This window comes from Protopterus annectens, chromosome 10.part0, assembly GCF_019279795.1.
Source record: "Protopterus annectens isolate FY-2018-M chromosome 10.part0, PAN1.0, whole genome shotgun sequence".
In the NCBI taxonomy this organism is placed as follows: Eukaryota; Metazoa; Chordata; order Ceratodontiformes; family Protopteridae; genus Protopterus; species Protopterus annectens.
Window position 1 is genome coordinate 754,609,857 of NC_056744.1, and position 19,305 is coordinate 754,629,161.

The 19,305-nt window shown below is 42.1% G+C and overlaps 1 protein-coding gene across 1 annotated transcript in view; it reads left to right on the forward strand.

Annotated features, from left to right (window-relative positions):
- The window catches only part of LEPROT, a 268,235-nt gene extending 249,704 nt beyond the window's left edge, over nt 1–18,531 (forward strand). The window contains exon 4 of the mRNA XM_044085568.1: nt 17,091–18,531. Within this exon, the coding sequence (XP_043941503.1) occupies nt 17,091–17,207 (117 nt within the window). The 3' untranslated portion in view covers nt 17,208–18,531. The remainder of the gene's footprint in view (nt 1–17,090) is intronic.
- The last annotated feature ends 774 nt before the right edge of the window (nt 18,532–19,305 follow it).

The following is a 19,305-nucleotide window of genomic DNA, read 5'->3' on the forward strand; positions in this document are numbered from 1 at the left end:
CTCCTTGACCAGATCCCTCTGTAGTCTGGTGAAATGTGCCAAGTAATTCAGGGACCTCAGAGTAAAGGCCGCTGAAGTCAGGGTGCGCTTCCGCAGTCCATGCTCCTAGACTCCTTATTAGGAGGATGGACGGACGTTGAAGCCTCTGCCACGTCCTGCTGGGTAGCAGATGCCACCACCATGGCATCTACAGCCACGCCTTTAGTCAAGAACTCCTTCTCGGGTGGGGCAGACAAAAATTTGTTAGGGCGAGAAGGCACTGGTTCCACAGTATCTGGGTGTTCCCACGCCCGACAAACCAAATCCAGGAGCTTGTCGAAGGGCGGAGACACCCAGGAGGCGGAGGGCTGAGCCCCGAAGGCCTTGAGAAACACTGACATCAACGGAGGGGGGTTTGGAATTCCAGCCACCTCGTTGCTTAAGGATTTCTAGAATGTCTGCAAATGAGACATCATCCGAGGACGACTTTGGGGACCCCTCCGCATCATCAAGATCAGTGTCCGATGTAAGAGACTCGGGGAGTCCACGTGCTTCCTCTTGCACGATCTCTTCCTTGGGGGCTCTTCCGAAGACAACTCCGGAGAACCCTCAGGAGGAGGGAACCCCAGTGGGGTAACCTCAGGCCCGGGCTCCGCTGCCTAGAGACAGGGAACTGCCAAAGACCCAGTCTCCATGCCCAGGAAGGTGCCGGTAAAGCCGAGAGATGGTCAAGAAGACTTGGCCAAGGCACTCCTCATAGCTCTGAAAGCCGGACCCCAGAATCCTGGGAGTGTCCGTCCCCGGAGCCATGATAGCAGACGGAAGTCCCGCGTCAAGCTTACCGAGAGGGAGGCTCAGAACCGACAGCATAGGTCCCAAACGTCACCCCGGTCCGCCAAGAAGTCCACGTGCTAAACTCTGACCCGAAGCCGGGTTGGAGTAAGGGTCGGAGCCGACCCTAGGATCTCCACTGGCTCCATCAGCACCTGCTCCGACGGAGCCGGCGGTCGGAGGAGGAATGGCAATGGAGTGGGCTATCGGCTCGAAGCCAATTGGGTTGGAGCCAAAACAAATTTTGAAAGACTGGGGACTGGAACAGTCTTTGGAGCACCCTGTCTATGTCCGAATCTGACATCCTCGATGACCTGGAGGAGACCGAACGGGTTCGAGTAGGTCTCTCCAACGGCTCCAAGGGACTAGGGGACCGGCTCCGAGGCGACTCGATAACTATCGGCGCCGATGGAGAGCACAAGCCAATTTCCATCGGTGCTGAAGAGGACTTCGCCGAGGAGGAAGTGTCTGAGCGACAACCTTCATCGGCTCCGAGATCAGTGGAGCCGATGAAGGTGACTCCGCCTCGATGCCCCAGCCGCGGCTCAACCCAGAGGAGTCGAGACTGGAGGCATCGAGGCAGACCGCCCTCGGCTCGAAGTTCGTGGAGCCGAAGGAGAAGCCTGCCTATGTCTTTTGGCGGTCGGGTCCGACGGACTGGTCGGAGCCGACACCCTTTTCTTTTTAGCAGGAGAAGGAGAGGATGCTAATGCTTCTTCAAAAGAGGGTTTTATAAGGCCTTTCAAAATAAGTTTATTTTTCCTCTCTTGGAGGACCCTCGAGGAAAACGCGTGACACACGCTGCAGGACTCCTGCAAATGTTTAGCGCCCAAACAATAAGCACAGAGAGAGTGGTCATCTGTGATAGACATTTTAAAGTTGCACTTAGTGCACTTCTTAAAGCCCGAAGGCCTAGGAGTCTGAGACATAACAGCAACAAATTCAGTAACACAGAAAAACACACTGTTTTTTTTTTTTTTTTTTAAATTGACTGCACTACAATGATTAGCTCACGGTTGCCGATTAAGGTTGACAGTCCGACAACTACAGAATAACTAAAGGGGATCCTAGAACCCCTAAGGATTTGAAATTAAATTTACTGACAGGGAAAGGCCCTTCAGTTCAAAGGGGGGCCTCTAGTCAGAACAAACACACAATCACACACAAATTTTCCACAAAAATACCCAATCACACACAAAAAGTACGGTATAGCCGTTAAAACAGCTTTTTGTTATAGAAATAGAAATTTCCTGACAGAAAAAGTTAGTGAAAAACACTACTTAGCTCAGCCAGCTCGAGACCACGTCTTTGCTAGTTAGCGGCAAACGAGATCTGGGGGATTGGTAGTGGGGCATCCTGGGATATAGTAAGCTCAGCCAATAAGAGACTTCGCTCTTTGGCATAAGCGTGCCGAGTCGGAGCTGAGGGATCGGCTCCGAACCCATCAGTCAGAATGTAGGCGAGATAGGATCACATAACATCCATAGTTTGTTGTTAATACTGCATTTTAGTACATGGTTCATAAACATTGCATATACTATCCTTATCAAAACTGCCTTCCATGTTTGTTTGTATTCTGTGTATAAAACACATTAATACACTAACCTACGTATCAACTGTCTGGTCTCAATGAAAAATTGTGTCTGGTGTCATTTTAAGCTACTGCAGTAAGTATGCCTGAAATAGCACTACCTGAATGGACATCTAATAAGAGATGTACAGTTAAATACATGGTATGCAAAAGCACTTCCATCACTGGTGTATATGGGAACATCCTTATTCACTGCTGTTAATCACTTTAACGCTGAAGAGATGAGGAATACATACTTTTCAGGAATAAGTTCACATCTGTAAATGTGTTTTAACTATACGTGGAAACGTTTCAAGGGCTGAAATGTTATGGCTGCTTTAGTGGTTAAAAAGCATTGTCTGTCTGTCAAAAACAAACTAATTCAATAGCATATTCATGGTAGCCAAAATTGCTCATATCAAATAAAACATTTAATATGTATGTTAGGGCTTGTTATAGAGCTTCCTAGAATAGGAGAGACAATGGAATGTATTATAGGAAATGCTTAAAAAATAACATGCTTCTATTGATACAAATTCACAGCTGTGATAGAGGTATCAAATTCCTGTCACACTACAGGAAAGTACCGGGAAGGTTGAATGATAAATGAATACGCAAAACAGTAGAAAGTAAGATGAGAGATGAGCAGTTTTCATTCAGATGAATGGAACACAACCACCCTGATGCTTACAGTGATAGTTGAGATAGCTAGAGATGAGGAAAGATTCCAGCTGGGCATTCCTAGAGTTGAGGAAAGTATATGACAAAAAAAAACAAGAAAGATGATCTGGGCAGTCCTGTGAATGTCTGAAGTCCCAGAAACCTTGATAGAATTAGTGCAGGCTATGTACAAGGACTCGATAAGATCAGTCAGAATAATGTTCAGACTCACAAGATGGTTTCCCTGTGGGAATGGGTGTGTATTGAGGCTCACTTATGAACCTACTACTGATGTTCATCGTGCATACAGCTGCAGTAATCACAGATGGGTTTTCTGCCGTCAGGCTGTTCCTCGGTCGGCCGAATTCCAAAGTCTTGGTCCGGCGTCGGTGGTCGTCGCTTACTCTTCTGACGTCAGTGAGGCCAGAGTATATAAGACACAGCCGACGCCATGTTCTTCAGTCTTTTTTGCCGCGCGGTGCCCGAAGCAGAAGCAGTTCGCAAGTGCCGGTCGGCCAGCTCCTGAATTCCGAAAAATTTGGAAACCGAAGTCTTCTTTAAAGCTAAGTACCCCGTTGGGGAAATTTTTTCTTGCCTCAGACCGATGTCAGAAAAAGTTAATAATTGTATTTCTTGTGGGAAGCAAATACCGCATAAGGATTTCCATTCCCTCTGCATACCTTGTTTGGGCCCAGACCACGACGTCTCGGGCTGTCGCTTTTACGCTACCTTCAATAAACGCACTATTAAGCGTCGGGCGGAGTTCGCCCAACACTACTTTGGTAAAGCTTTTGATTATAAAATGTCGTTGGACACTCCAACTACCGTTTTGTCCAAAAAACGCAAGGAAAAGGACCGACACGCGAGGCCCGCGGTCTCCGCCGAAACCACGCCAAAACAGGCTACACGTGGTCCGGTTCTCAGCGAGACGACTTTGCAGTCCCTGACTACCGACGACACTCCTTTGGTGGTGTCCTCTGTACCCAAGACCGCTGGGTCCTCGGCCCTTTCACAGACTACAACCGAAGCCCCTGCTAATGTAGAGCCTACTAATGTGGACAGGTCCACCTCTACCCATGGTGTATTTAAGCCCTCATCCTCTTTTTCTATTAAGGCCTTTACTAAATCCAAAGCAGCGAGGCATCCCACGAGGCCTGTTGCACAGGGCCCATCTCCAGGACCCATGCCTAAAAAACAGATGCTTAAAATGGCTGAGGATTACTCTTATCAGAGGTTCTCAACCCCCTCCTGACAAGAGACCCAGAGTGGAGGAAGATTCTCCCTCTTCTGATCAGGGATCGATTTTATCAGAACATTCTGATGCAGAGGAACACTCTTACTCTCCCTTTGAGGACTCGGATGCAGAACAGTCCATTCCTTCTGTATCCCCTCCTGAGGATTTTTCCTTTGGGGAAACCTTGCACACCTTGAGGGAACACTTCCATTGGGAAGGCCAAGACGTTTCAGATTCAAAGAAAAGACTTAGGGAATTTCTTTGGTTACCTCAACACAGACCTCTGGCTATACCCCCTGTTTTGGACATAGTGGATGATGTCTATTCGGAGGCTTGTCTTAACCCTGATTCTCTGCCTCCTGCACCAGTCAAACCTGATAGGTATTAGAGTACCCAGCTCTCACCAATTTCTCTTCAAAAGCCATAATGCTGACCCTGAAACCATTTCACAAGGCCCCAAGGGATTGAAGGCCTCCACTGCCAAGAATCCACTTCCTGCAGAAAGGGAATCCAGATCTTTAGAAAGGTGGGGTAAAAAGGTATATACCTCGGCCACCCTAGCCATGAGGGCCTTAAACTGTCAGTTTCATATGATTAAATATCAACAGTTCCTGTTATCACAATTAAGGAACAACATGTCTCAACCTGAACAACCAGATTTGAAGGAGTTGCAGGATATGATGCATAGTGCAGAACAAGTGGGTAAACACACCTTACAATGTGGTTATGATGCCCTAGAGGCCTCCAGTAGAGCGGCTGCTACAGGATCAGTCATTCGCAGACATGCCTGGCTTAGGGAACAAAATTTGCCTGATCATGTGAAAGCTAAACTTTTAGATGCTCCTTTACAAAAGGATGTACTATTTGGCACTAATGCTGAGGAGATACTACGGAAAATGGAAGAAAAAGCCAAATCTATGCAAACTGTCAAAGCTTTCTTACAGGTCCAACCACCACGTTTTAGCAGAAATTGGCCTTCAAAAAACTGGTCCTTTCCAGTCACTGACAAGCCCCAAAGAGGTAGATATAGACACACAAGGGGCAGAGGGCAATCACAAGGATCATATAGAGGCAGACAATGGCAAACTCCAGCACCAAGAGGTGGCGAAGACAGTGTACAACAAAACAGGAAGCAAACACAATGACTCCCTCATTTCCATGCCAAGCATGTCTCAGCTGGCAGCACCTTTGGGAGGGAAACTAGCATTATTTGCAAGCAATTGGCATATTGTCACAACAGACAAATGGATACTGGACATTATAAACAGAGGCTACAAATTTCAATTTCACACTCTTCCAAAAATGAGAGGCATGCCAAACCTGCCACAAAATCAAAGGGCAGAGGCACAACTGCAAATTTCAAAGCTCATAAGCATGAGAGCTATTCAAAAGGTACCTACGCACCAACAAGGTCAAGGTTTTTATTCAAGACTTTTTCTGGTACCAAGAAAAGGAACCGACTGGAGACCCATTTTGGACTTATCCATCCTAAACACATTTCTACTTGCACCAAAATTCAAGATGCTCATATTACAGCAGCTTCTTCCCATGCTGGGCAAGGAGTTTTGGCTGGTAACATTGGACCTCAAGGAGGCATACCTGCATGTCCCAATCGGACAAAGCTGCAGAAGATACCTCAGATTTCTTGCAGGTTCAATCCACTATCAATTCTCTGCATTGCCCTTTGGCTTATCTACTGCGCCCAGAGTATTCACAAAGTGCCTGGCATCAGTGATTGCCTACTGCAGACTTCAAGGGATACAAATTTACCCTTATCTGGACGACTGCCTGATCCAAGCGGACAGCAAACACATACTTCTGGAACATCTGGCATATGTGACACGGTTACTGCTTTCTCTGGGATATACAATCAACAAAGAGAAATCAAGGCTAACACCATCTCAGAAAATAACCTTCCTGGGTGCCAACTTGGACACAAACACCCAGATGGCCTATCTTACGCCAGAAAAACAGGGGCAACTATCTCAGTACTTCAAAATACTAGCAAAAAGTACCAGGCTTACTGCAAGGAAAATCCTGCAGGCTCTGGGATTCATGGCATCTTGCATTTTTCTAATCCCATGTGCAAAGCTGCATATGAGGAAACTTCAATGGTACCTAAAAAATCTATGGTCTCAACACAGTCACAGTTTGGAAATAATAATACCAATAATCCCATGTTTGCAAAAGGAATTTCTATGGTGGGCCCAAGCATGTCAAGCAAACACAGGCCTCCCATTCTGCAAGCCTCAAGCAAAGCAAGTCATAACCACAGACGCCTCAGATTACGCCTGGGGGGCGCACATGAAGGACAGGTGCATTCAGGGCAGATGGTCCCAAAAGGAAAAGCACCTTCACATCAATCAAAAAGAAATGCTAGCAGTAATAAAAGCAGTTACAGTTTTCAAGGACTTCCTGCATCCAGGACAATTACTGATAAGAACAGACAACACCACAGTAATGTGGTACATAAACAAACAAGGAGGAACACATTCATACCCCTTGTGCAGACTAGCCATGACTCTTTGGAACTTGGCTCTGGAAATACAAATCGAACTTCAAGCACAGTTCTTGCCAGGATTGGAAAACACACTGGCAGACAATCTAAGCAGAAATATGACAGATCCACACGAATGGAAGTTGCATCCTCAGGTATTTACAGAAATAATCCAAGCGTGGGGGAGGCCAGACATAGATCTTTTTGCCTCCCACAGGAATCAATTGGAAAAGTTTTGTTCGAGGACCTTTCATCCAAAGGCCTGGAGAGTGGACGCCCTTTCATTCAGTTGGACAGCATGGACAGTTTACGCATTCCCACCTCTGCCTCTTCTGCCCAAGGTGCTTTTGAAAGCAAGAACAGACAAACCGAGGATGATACTGATTGCTCCGGATTGGCCAAGGCAACACTGGTACCCACTCCTGAGGAGCCTAACACATACTCCTCCCTGGTCCCTGCCTCTAGTGCCTCTTCTGCTGACTCAGCACAGCTACAAAACTCTTCAGAGTCAGCTGAAAATGCTCAATCTCGCTGCATGGAAAATCCCTTAACACCACAACAGACCCTACTCTCCAAGGAGTTGCAGGATGTCATTTTGGAGGCCAGAAGGCCATCTACTAGAAAAGCTTACTCCGCAAAATGGAAGCGGTTTTGCTCTTGGAATGAGAAAAGAGGCCGGGACCCTAGAAAACTGAACTTGCCTCAGGTATTACAGTATCTAGCTGAGCTGCTGAACAGTGGACTTTCATTTTCCTCCATAAAGATTCATGCCTCAGCCATTTCTGCAGAATTCAACACGGACCCTCCTTTATTTTCTCACCCACTCTTACGACAGTTCCTCAGAGGGGCTAAGAATATAAGACCTCCAAGGAAGCAACCAATACCAGCCTGGGATCTTAATTACATACTAGAAAAATTAACATTGCCTCCTTTTGAACCAGCTGCCTCAACAGATTTGCAATATTTATCCTGGAAAACAGCCTTCCTTCTGGCCATTACTTCAGCTCGCAGGGTTTCTGAACTACAGGCCCTCATGGCGGTGCAGCCCTTCTTCATTTTCCATCAGGACAGGGTTTCCCTACATACCAATCCATCATTTATGCCAAAAGTGGTATCCAGGGTAGCCTTAAATCAAGCCATACACCTACCTACCTTTTATCCCAATCCTCAAAACAAAGGGGAAAGGCTGCTACACTCTTTAGACATCCATAGGCAGCTACATTATTATTTGGACAGAACTAAGTCCTTCAGGAAATCAGAACAACTTTTTGTGTCCTATGCTGTAGGGGCTCAAGGGAAACCAGTTACAAAACAGACTATTTCCAAGTGGATTGGCCACTGCATACGGTTTTGTTATTCCTATCATGGGAAACATGTTCCTACAGGTATCAGATCACACTCCAGGGCCACAGCTACCTCTACAGCCTTCCTCAGAGGAGTTCCTACCAAAGATATTTTGGAGGCAGCCACTTGGAGTTCTGTACATACCTTCACAAAACACTACCACCTGCCTTTATATTCCAGAACAAGAGCAGGCTTTGCCACTGCTGTTTTGCAGGGCATTCTGGCTCAACCCAGTTCCTACTAGTACCTACCACCCTATGCATAGCTTTGGGATTCTACCCATCTGTGATTACTGCAGCTGTATGCACGATGAACATAGTACAGTTTTGTACCCACCATAAATGTAGATGTTTGAGTGCTAATACAGCTGCAGTACAGGTTTCCCTCCCTCCTTCCCCACTTGGTAAAGGCATGGGGCCTAACAACCTCTTCATACTACCTGACTGGGTTATCCTGCTATGTTTTATTTGCTTGCATCCACTGATTTTGGATTATATTGCATTGCTTGTATATGTATATAAGCATTATTTATGTATTGCCTTCCTTCTGGGGGCACCTGACATCTGGGGCAAGAAAGACTGAAGAACATGGTGTCGGCTGTGTCTTGTATACTCTGGCCTCACTGACGTCAGAAGAGTAAGCGACGACCACCGACGCCGGACCAAGACTTTGGAATTCGGCCGACCGAGGAACCGCCTGACGGCAGAAAACCCATCTGTGATTACTGCAGCTGTATTAGCACTCGAACATCTACATTTATGGTAGGTACAAAACTGTACTTTCACACTGCTGATGGACTAGTTTAGCAAACAGGTTGGTGTGGACAGATCAGTAAAGTTGCATGCAGATGATGTGGTGTTACAGGCGGACTTTGAACAAGAACTTCAGCAAATGATAAGAGAATGGATTGTAAAACTGAAGGCTCATGGGATGAAGCAGAGTACATACAAAGACAGCTGTCATGGCATTAAATCGGGAAATCAGAAGAAACTGAAACATGAGATAGAGGGGGAAATAGGAGAACAGGTGGGATAGGTGGTTGAGGAGGTCAAAGTTAGAATCAGAGGGGTTACAGCCAACTGACACAGAGCTTCAGGGGTAGTGTGTGACTGTAGAAGACCATAGAAGCTGAAATGTAAGCTGTGCCCGCCACACACCACCTACTTAAATAAATCAACTCCGAGACCGCACTACAGTGCCGAAAATGGCAAAGTACCAAAGCGGCCAAACAAATTCTTTCCCAGGGAAAAAATTTGCTTACATGCCGCTTCAATATTTTGCAGTTTCGGTTTTGTCAGTTCGACCAAGACGCATTCGAAAACATGCATTTTCGGTCTGCTGATAGGAGCCCTTTTATACATATATTTTTTACATAAAGTTTAATGAAAACTGAGATCTGATTGGTTCAAAGTGTACTGATTATCCTATAAAAATGGGACAGTTTTTTAAGTTTGTTCTGATGAAGGCCTACTTTTTGGGCTGAAAGCGCTAAACCAGTGGATTAAAGTCTTTTTTGTGTGCCATAGTGCTTCACCATTACTTGTGGTTTTCCTTTTAATTTTATCAAAGTTACACAAGGTGTGAGACAAGTCTGCAGTTTTTTCTTGAATTTTTTCTGTTACTTGCAAGATGTCTGAGTGGTGCACTACAGGAGGGAGACAGTTTGTTGAATGTGACCATTCATTTCGTATGGACTCACAAGCTGTTGACAAAGGTGTGGATGTCAAGTTGCCATACCATCCAGTTGAACAGAATTGTTTCCAGAGAGGTATGGTCAAGGATTTAATGGCAGCACCAGCAGGTATCACCATAGAGGCAGAGGACATTTCAGGACTATCAGAGTCCATGCCTAGAATCATTCTCAACAAGGAGTGGTTGTTTAAGGACTTAGAAGCTTCCCTTCTGAAATACAAAAACTTCAGTGGGATATTACAGTCTGGATGTAAAACGGGTCCCTAAGGGTCTGCAGGTACACAACACTCCCAATGGTATCTTTAGTAGCACTTTTCTTAATAAATGGCAAAAGATTTATGAAGATACAGGTTTGGCGTTCCTTAAAGTGCTTAAGGAACACCATGAAGAAGAGGAGCATAAGCTTGCTAAGTGGATCGATGGGCTTATAGACAAACTCAGTTTGGCTGCCTTACCGAAAGAAATTGATGATGTTCTAAGGCGAATACAGTTTAAAGGTGATGCCTTAGATAGTTCTTTGAAGCAAAAGAAAAAAGAAAGTAAATAGGGATTGCGGGCTGTATAGAGAGAGGAAATGTAATTCCACCTCATAACTGGCAGAATCAGCAAGCAATATTTCCGCTGAGCTGACGTTACTGCAAAATGTTGCAACAGGGGAGGAAGAAGCCGTTAGAGAGAATGGAGGCTCCTACAACCATGAAAACAGCAGATTTTCTAAGTCTTTTTTATCCTCTCAGTGCTCAAAGCTTCTGCAGGAGAAGAAAGTAGTGCAGCATGGCCAGTGAGAGACTGTGACACCGGGGAAGTAAAATGTACCACCAAGGAGGAATTTAAACAGCTACAACAACTCAACAGGTATGCAGGTAGCCAAAACTTCAAATCAAGCCAGAGTTTACTCTCTGTTTCACAGAGGAAAGAACCAGGAATGGCATTGAACATACAGGTAATGCCTATGGATTTTAAAATTTAAAACCTGTTATTAATTTAAAAGCATATACTAGAAACTTGAATTTAAAGTTGTTAATGGGAACCAAGAAGGTAAACAAAAGGGTGATTTTGTCACACCAAGTACTTTTAACCAGATCCTGCATTAAAAGCATTTGAGGATTTGTGTGAAACAGAAATTAGGGATATGTTAAACAAAAGAAGTAAGAGAAGATTTTACAATATGACTGCAAAAGAGCAAATGATTTTTAACTCTGTCAAGGATGACATTTCTATCAGAGTTATGCGTGCTGACAAAGGGGTTCAATGGTCATAGTGATTTCTGATGACTATGTCAAGGGAATGCAATGTTTATTAGCAGATGAAACTGCATACAAAAAAGTTTCCAAAGGTGATGTCTTTTCCTCACCAACATCGAAGTTAGAGCCATGTTCCAAGTTTATAGACAGAACTCTGCTTGAGATGGTGCAGAAGACAGAATCCTTTATCCGGGATTGTTTTGATTTTTTAAGTAAAATCAATAAAATCAAGGTTGAAGCTGATGATTTGTTGGTGACAGTTGATGTGGCATATTTATACACCTGTATTCTCCATGATTTGGGTTTAGAGTGGGTTGGGAATTTGGGAAGTATGAATTAGAAGAATGTAGGTTCATGTTGGAATGCATGGACAACATTCTTTCACACAATTACTTCATGTTTGACAATGACTATTTCTTGCAAATCAAGGGTGTGGCGATGGGTGCCAGGATGGCTCCCAATTATGCCAACTTAGTTTTGGCATATTGGGAAAACAACATTATGCCCAAGTTCACCAATAGACACAAAATTGTGAGTTACCATCATTTTATTGATTTGTTTTTTTTTTTTGTTTGGAGAGGAACACAAACTGAGCTCTTGCTGTTTATTGAAGACATGAACAACAGCACCTCTTTTCTGCATTTTATTGGTAGCTGGGACAGTTTTACGATTTGTTTTTTAGACTTAGAGGTTATAAAAGAGGAAGGTAAAGATTTTTTGGGGTCCAGCATCAGTTGCAAAAATGTAGCAAGTAATGGTCTTTTGAGTTATTCTAGTATGCATCCCATTTATGTAAATATAACATCATAAAGGGGCAGTTAGCAAGACTTGACAGACTTACAAGTGATGAAGCACAGTTAGATCCGTTAGTGCAGGAACTGCATTCTAAATTAAAAAATAGAGGATACCCTTCCAAAATTGTGCATGATGTCATTAGTACAAACATAAAGGAGGGACTTAGAGAAAATACACAGGACAAGAAGAATTGGGTTACATCAATGCTGTTAACTTTTACCAGACAGCAAAGAAATTAAAAATAGTGTCCAACAATTGGAGAATATTAGTTTCCAACAGTGATCTTCAGATGGTAGTAGAAGCGCCCATTTTTGTTAACACAAGAGCAAGGAATTTCAAACAAATGTTAGAAAGTAGACCAGAAAGGAAGCTCCAAGGTAACACAGGTACTTTTAAATGCAAAAGCTGTAATTTTTGTAAATATATTTGAGGGACCAGAATTTGATATTGTAACCCATAACAAGATGTGGCATGTTCCAGGCATTTTTAATTGTAAATCTACCTTTGTGGTATGCATGGCAAAATGCTCCACCTATTTTTCGTTTTACATTGGGAAGACCAATAGGCAACTTAAAAACAGGATGTATGAACATTATTATGCCATCAGAAAGAAAAAAAATGTAAAATGCTCTTTATAAGCACACTTTAAATTGTGTGGGTAATAATGACACTGTCAAGTTTCTTTTCATAGTTATAGATCATATTCCAGTGGATTTTAATGGAGACAGAAATGGGGAACTAGATTTTAGGGAGTTCAAATGGCAGGGTCTTTTGGATGCATGCAGGGCACCAGAACTTAAAAATGGTGTCAGTTATAAAGCTGTGTTAAAAAGAAAAGCCTATTACAACAAATGTAAATAGTTTTATATGTTTGTTATAAATGTATGCATTTTATAAATATATATATTTTTTTACATCAAGTTTAATGATAACTGAGATCTGATTGGTTTGAAGTGTACTGATTATCCTATAAAATGGGACAGTTTTTTAACAGTTTGTTCTGTTGAAGGCCTATTTTTTGGGCTGAAAGCGCCAAACCAGTGGATTAAAGTCTTTTTTTTGTATGACATAGTGCTTCACCATTGCTTGTGGTTTTCCTTTTATTTTTATCAAAGTTACACAAGGTGTGAGACAAGTCTGCAGTTTTTTCTTGAACTGCATTTTGTCAACGGTAGCCTTTCGAAAAAGCCAGAGATGAAGCCAAGGCCCTAATATCTTACCTGAAACTAAATATGAGGGAGAAAGGATACTTCATACCTTGGATGTCCACAACAGCTCAGGTACTATCTTGACAGAAGAAAAATCTTTCAAAACTTCTGATCAGTTCATTTCTTGTGAAATTAAGAAGAAGGGACTACCTGTGTCAAAACATACCATTTCCAAGTGGTCTTCTCATGCTTTAACTTTTGTAATTCCCATGACAACGAAACTATTCCAGGCAGGATCAAGGCACATTATACTAGGGCCTTGGCTTCATCTCTGGCTTTTTAGAAAGGGTTTGACTATTGAAGTATTCTAGAAGCAGCAGCTTGGTCCTCTGCACATACTTATACAAAGCGCTACAAGCTATATTCCTTCTCCTGGTCTAGGTCAGGCTTTGCTAGGACCATTCTCCAGGGACTCCTGGACTCTTTCCCTCCCACCACCCAATTGTTCTAAGCTATGGTAATCTGCCCACATAATTTACACTACTGTGGCAGTGATCAATATGATGAACAATAGTGTACAGTTGTGTAAGAAAACTTACCATACTAGTAGCTACCCTTGTGGGCCATTTTAAGTCTAGCCAGTTTCCCTTTTTGTGCTCCAATTAACCTAGCCAGTCAATATTTATATATTACCCCTAATGAGAATAACAGGGATCATACCATTGATAATCTGAGGGGACTCATGCATGGGCTAAAGCATTTTGGAGCTACCTCCATCCATTAGTAGTACAGTGGGCAGTCCTGGGGTAAATTTTCTGTTTCCAAACCTCAGATCCAAGTTGCTCTTGAATATGGATAAGGATGAACTTTGTATCAGATGTTGTCACTTTCATTCATCCCCCAACTGTTGAATTCAAATCCGATTCAGCTGCTTCTTCCAGATCATAGAACACCGAAACTCTAAAGTTCCTCCCTTTACCCATAATGCCCTAGTCATCTTACATACTTCAGATCTTGTTTATTTTGGATGCAGGTTGCAAAACTCTCGAGTGAGACTTTAGAATTTTTGTGAGTTAACTGCTTTGTATGTAATTTATATAGTTCTTGCCTTTCTCTTTTTTCCTCCCTTTAATTCTTGGATATCTAAAGTTATAACATTATTCTTTTACTTTTACAGTAGTCTTGATTACCATTGTTGGTATCTTGTCCTTTTATAGTACTTTTTAGTATTCCTTTTCTAACGCTTTATCACTGTTGGTAATTTTCCTTTATTCATACTGTAATTAAAAAAAAAAAGTTTTCTTCCATATTCTTTTGTTATTCCTTACTCTTCATTAAAATGTCTGATAAACCTTCGGGGTTTAAAAAATGGATGGCCTGTGGCCACAGATTTCCCAGTTCCAATACACATTTAAAGTGTGTGTACTGTTTAGGGCCTTCCCATCTTAACTCCAGTTGTGACATTTATAAGGAATTTAACTCCTGTGCCTTAATTGACCGTAAAAATAAGCTAATTCTTAGGGGCTTGCTGCCTCAAAACCTGCAGCTACAGCCTTTGGGGTTCAAACCCCTAAAGGATTGGAGAATAAAATGAGATTTTCATTCAAAAAAGGCTTGTAAGAGATCTTTTGATCCAACAATGGCTTCTACTTCGGCTCCATCCTTGGAACTGCCTCTCAAACAAGCTAAAAAGTCAGATCCATTTGCTCCGGATGCAAGACCTATATCTTAAAAATCAGCCTGGATCCATTCACCTAAATTACTGAGAGAGCCGATTTCCTCTTGGCTCCCATTGCCCTTTTTGTCATATCCTTGTCATCACTCAAGACCCTCTTCCACAGCCTCATCCGTTCGGTCTTCCAGGAGCCTATCCGAAGCAGATGTGGAAAGGATGATGAGGAGTTTACCAGGACACAATATAAGTGGAAGTTCTTCTGTCTCTGACCCCATCGGGTCTGGAGACCCTTGTTAGTAGCACACCTCCGATATTAGCTCCTTCTCTGATCTGGCCTTTGGTTTTGGATCCATTGGATCTGAAAGTCCTGGAGTCGTCTGCCTTGGATCCGAAGATGTTGGCATCTTCGACTCCGATGGTGTCCCTGAGCTTTCCTGTGCTGAGTACCTCAGAGCTGCAGTGTTGACACTGGATCTGGGCGATGGATTCAACCCTAAAGTTGTCAGAGCTGTCACTACCCCGAGATTCGCATGAAGACAGTTCCCCCAGGGGCAGAGAAAGGAACTCTAATGGAAGATGATGTCCTGTTGGCAGAGGTGGTCCGCATAACCAGGGTCTAGGGATGCTTTCTATGACCAATCCTATCAGTGCTCCTGTAAGGAGGCCAGGCTGGCCATCTCTGGATGCAGTAAGGAGTTGTTTAACCCTGCACCAGAGAGCCTGGCTAAAAATTATGAAAAGATACATGGGTGCAAAGGATAATATCCAGAGGTTATACAATACCACTTTCCAATTCACCCCCCAGTATCAAACAAAATCCCCAATGTTCTGCCCAGTCAGAGGAAAGTATCAGCACTAGAAATCAACAGGCTGCTAGAAAAGAGTCATTCAGGAGGTGCCCCCCAACCAGAAAGAGTCCGGAACTTGTTCAGGATTCTTTTTATTGCCAAAAAAAAGATGTGGCTGGAGATGAATCTTGGATCTCCGCAAACTAAATCAATGACAATTGCTGCAGTACCTACTCCTTCCCTCCATCCCCCTTAGTTTTGTATATTTTTATGTCTGGGTATGGATTTTTATTTTTATTTTCCTAGCATTGTTCTCAGGGCTTTAGCCTCCCTTTTTCTGTTGGCATGAAAGTTCTGAAGGACTTGACACCCAAACCTGTCTTTTAGTCAGCTCAGCTCAAGATGATTAATGTTTGGGTGTGTGGAAGGTACCCTGTGGCTTTGGAAGCAGTCTGGTTGTTGTATCCTTTGCAGGACATGACCCCTGTAGCTTAGGCTACTTCAGCACTGATAATTCAAATGTCTTGTGTTATGGTAAGTTTATATTTACACAACTGTTCTTTCCCTGTTTAAATAAAATGGGTGCCAAAAGAATCCTAGTGAATTATTATTATTACAGTATTATGTCTAGTGTTTAGTGATTATTTTAGTGTGGCTTGGCTATGTAGTTTTGTATTAGGTGTATTTTCAGTAGTATTTCTATTATTGGTGACTTCTGTTTGATCTTATATACTAATCTTGATATTTGGATGGATGTAGTCAATATTTTTTTAACTAGGCCAGCATCTGAATAAACTCAGTTTCTAGAAATTTTATATGGCTTCTCATTAGGGAAGGTAATAGGAAGGCTGTAATTGTTGGAGGATTTGGTATTTTGAAGATAAACCCATGTATTTTGTCGATTTATCTTGATAATTTTTTTAATGCAAAGGTGCAGTTCCCCAGTCATAGGTAAATAAGGTTCAGGATTGGTAAGAAGTAAAATGAGGACATTTTATGAATCAATTTTGTTGGGATTGTCATTGGTAAGTATCAGAAAAAAATGTTGAATCAAATTATTTCTTATATCAACATTTTAGATGTTTTATGGCAGAGGAAGACAAGTAAGTGTAGTACAACAAATTAGCCTTAACAATGGCCTTATGCTCTGCATAAAATATATATTGTTTGAAGCAGATTAGGGCTGAGTCATTTTAGCCATGATATAACTACTGCACACGGTGTCATGCTTTCAGTGATTAAATTCATACTTGATTCTATGGTAATATCATGGATGCTTTAGGGTGAGTTTTATTTGGATGACTTAACTTGTTATGATATATGTCAAGTAATTGTGGCATTATGGCTTGCAGTGTGTAATGAGTGTGACATAATTTCTGTATACATAGCATGTGGCTTGCCATGGTTCTTAACTGAATTGTGTTCCACAACCTAAAGGGAACATTTTGTTTCTGTTTCTGAGGAAAAAAAAAAGTAATTATGTTAAAATATTAAATTTGACATATGTTTTCACATATCGTGCCAAGTAATTTTAAAAGGTGGCTGAATAGAAGTAATTATAAGTGTAAGATGCACAAGACTCCTTTTTATCACTGTTTGACACTAAAATTCAAATTTTTTCTTCTGATTTCAGATCCTGTGGGGAGCCTGTGGTCTTGTATTGGCCGGCAATGCTGTCTGCTTCTTTACAATTCTTGGATTTTTCTTGGTATTTGGAAAAGGAGATGACTTTAGCTGGGAACAGTGGTAGAGGAGGTGTAACAACAGTGTTGGTTATCTTGTGAAGTCCTACATTTTTGAAAGCCTTTTTCCAAAATTCTCTTAACACTTTTCTAAAAAAAACTCTGCAGAACATTTTATACACCATCTGATGTTGAATAAGTATAGTCTTAAGACCATAAGTATTTAAAACTACAAAGAATTATGAGAAAACTGGGACAGCTCCTGTATATCAGCTGTTTTAGTGCTGGTTTACTACAGCAATCTGTAGTGTGTGATGTGTATCTTATGTGCTATTATGTACAAGTAAGAAAAGAATGTTAAGTAATACTTTATGCATAAATTGTTTTTAGTTAATGGTTTGTAAAGGTGGTCTCAGGCTTTTCAAGAAAATAGCTATTTCTGTACAGACAAAGAAAGCACCAACATTTTACTGTTGATTTATGTATGTTGCCAGTGAAAGTTCTGTCAGAGGCAATCATTGCTATAAAGAAAGTGTAGAATGTGAAAACCTGTTTGAGCCTTCAGTTTTATATTTTACAGTTAAGCAGTAGCCCTGCCTCATGCTTTTCTGTATTGGAATATCTTTTGTTTTTGAGAACAAAACACAGGCACTTGCATTTTCACTACAGAAATGGTGTGTAGTATTGTTCTCTGTTGTGCATTCTGTGGCTGTTGTAAACCTAATTAAAGCAGTGCATGTGATACACAGCTAAACGTAAAAAATTAAAAAACAGGAGTGTATTAAAATATCAGGTGCGACATGGAATGATAGGCATGACAATAATTCACATAATTGATATTTGGAAAAGCTGGCTATATCCAAAAACATGTTTTTTCAAATTGTGTGCAATTCTTTTAAGTGTATTGTGGCAGTAATGTAAAGCAGGAATTGAACAAAAACTCAATGGTATTTTAATTATTTGTATTGCAATATACAGGAAAATACCCTTCCTAGCATAATCATCAGCAGTAGGTTACAGAAACTGGTTTGCAGATTAAAAATATATATTGAAAGGATATGTACACTACACTTCTTTTAAAGTCTGTCATACTGAAGGTTTAATCAGAATTCTTATATAATTGCTTAATATGTTATGTAGGTGAAGGAATTTAAAACTTTTATGTTAGACATTTTCATGTTTGTAAGCCTACACGAAAAGTGTGAAGAAATGTAAATATGGTCCCTGTTCAGAACTGTTCAAAATTATTTGAAATATTGCCTTTTGTATTAAGTTTGTAAAGGTTCTACTTGAACATATTGTAGCTCCTTTCCTTGTGGTGTAGTTTATCAAACTTGTGTAATCCTATAGCATCATGTGCTCAACTTATTGATTAAAAACTGTTTAGATGTTCATTGTGTTTCACTGTTGCAGTCATTACACTTGGGATATCCTGCTGGCAGGCTACCAGCAGTCGGCCCGAGTTCCAAAGTCTTGGTCCGGCATCGGTTGCTGTCGCCTCTTCCCTGACGTCAGTGCACCAGGGGTATAAAAGATGCAACCGACGCCATTTTCTTCAGTCTTTCTTGCCACGCGGTGCCTGAAGCAGAAGCAGTTCGCAAGTGCTGGTCGGCCGACTCCTGAGATTTTCGAAATAGAGTTTCAGAACCGAAGTCTTCAATAAAGCTAAGTACCCCATTGGGGAAACTTTTTCTTGCTCTAGACCAATGTCAGTAAAAGTTAACAATTGTATTTCTTGTGGGAAGCAAATACCTCATAAGGACTTTCATTCTTACTGTATTCCTTGCCTAGGCCCTGACCACGACGTTACTAGTTGCCGTTTTTGTGCTAGATTTAACAAACGCACTATTAAACATCGGTTTGATTTTGCATTACATTACTTTGGCCGAAGGTTTAACTATATAATGCCGTCGGAACAACCGACGACCGGAATGCATAAAAAACGCAAAGACAAGGAAAAGGACAGGCATCCGAGGTCCAAAACCGACGACGAAGATTCTTCTAGGCCAGTTGCCGGTTCTCAGCGAGGCACTTTCGCAGCCCCTGACACCCGCTACCTCAGAGCCACAGGCCGTATTCGAATCCCACATGGAGACAACTAGGCTTCTGGATACTCAAGGTATTGGGCCTACAGAAATTATTCCCTCAGATGGGTCCGGTGCCGCT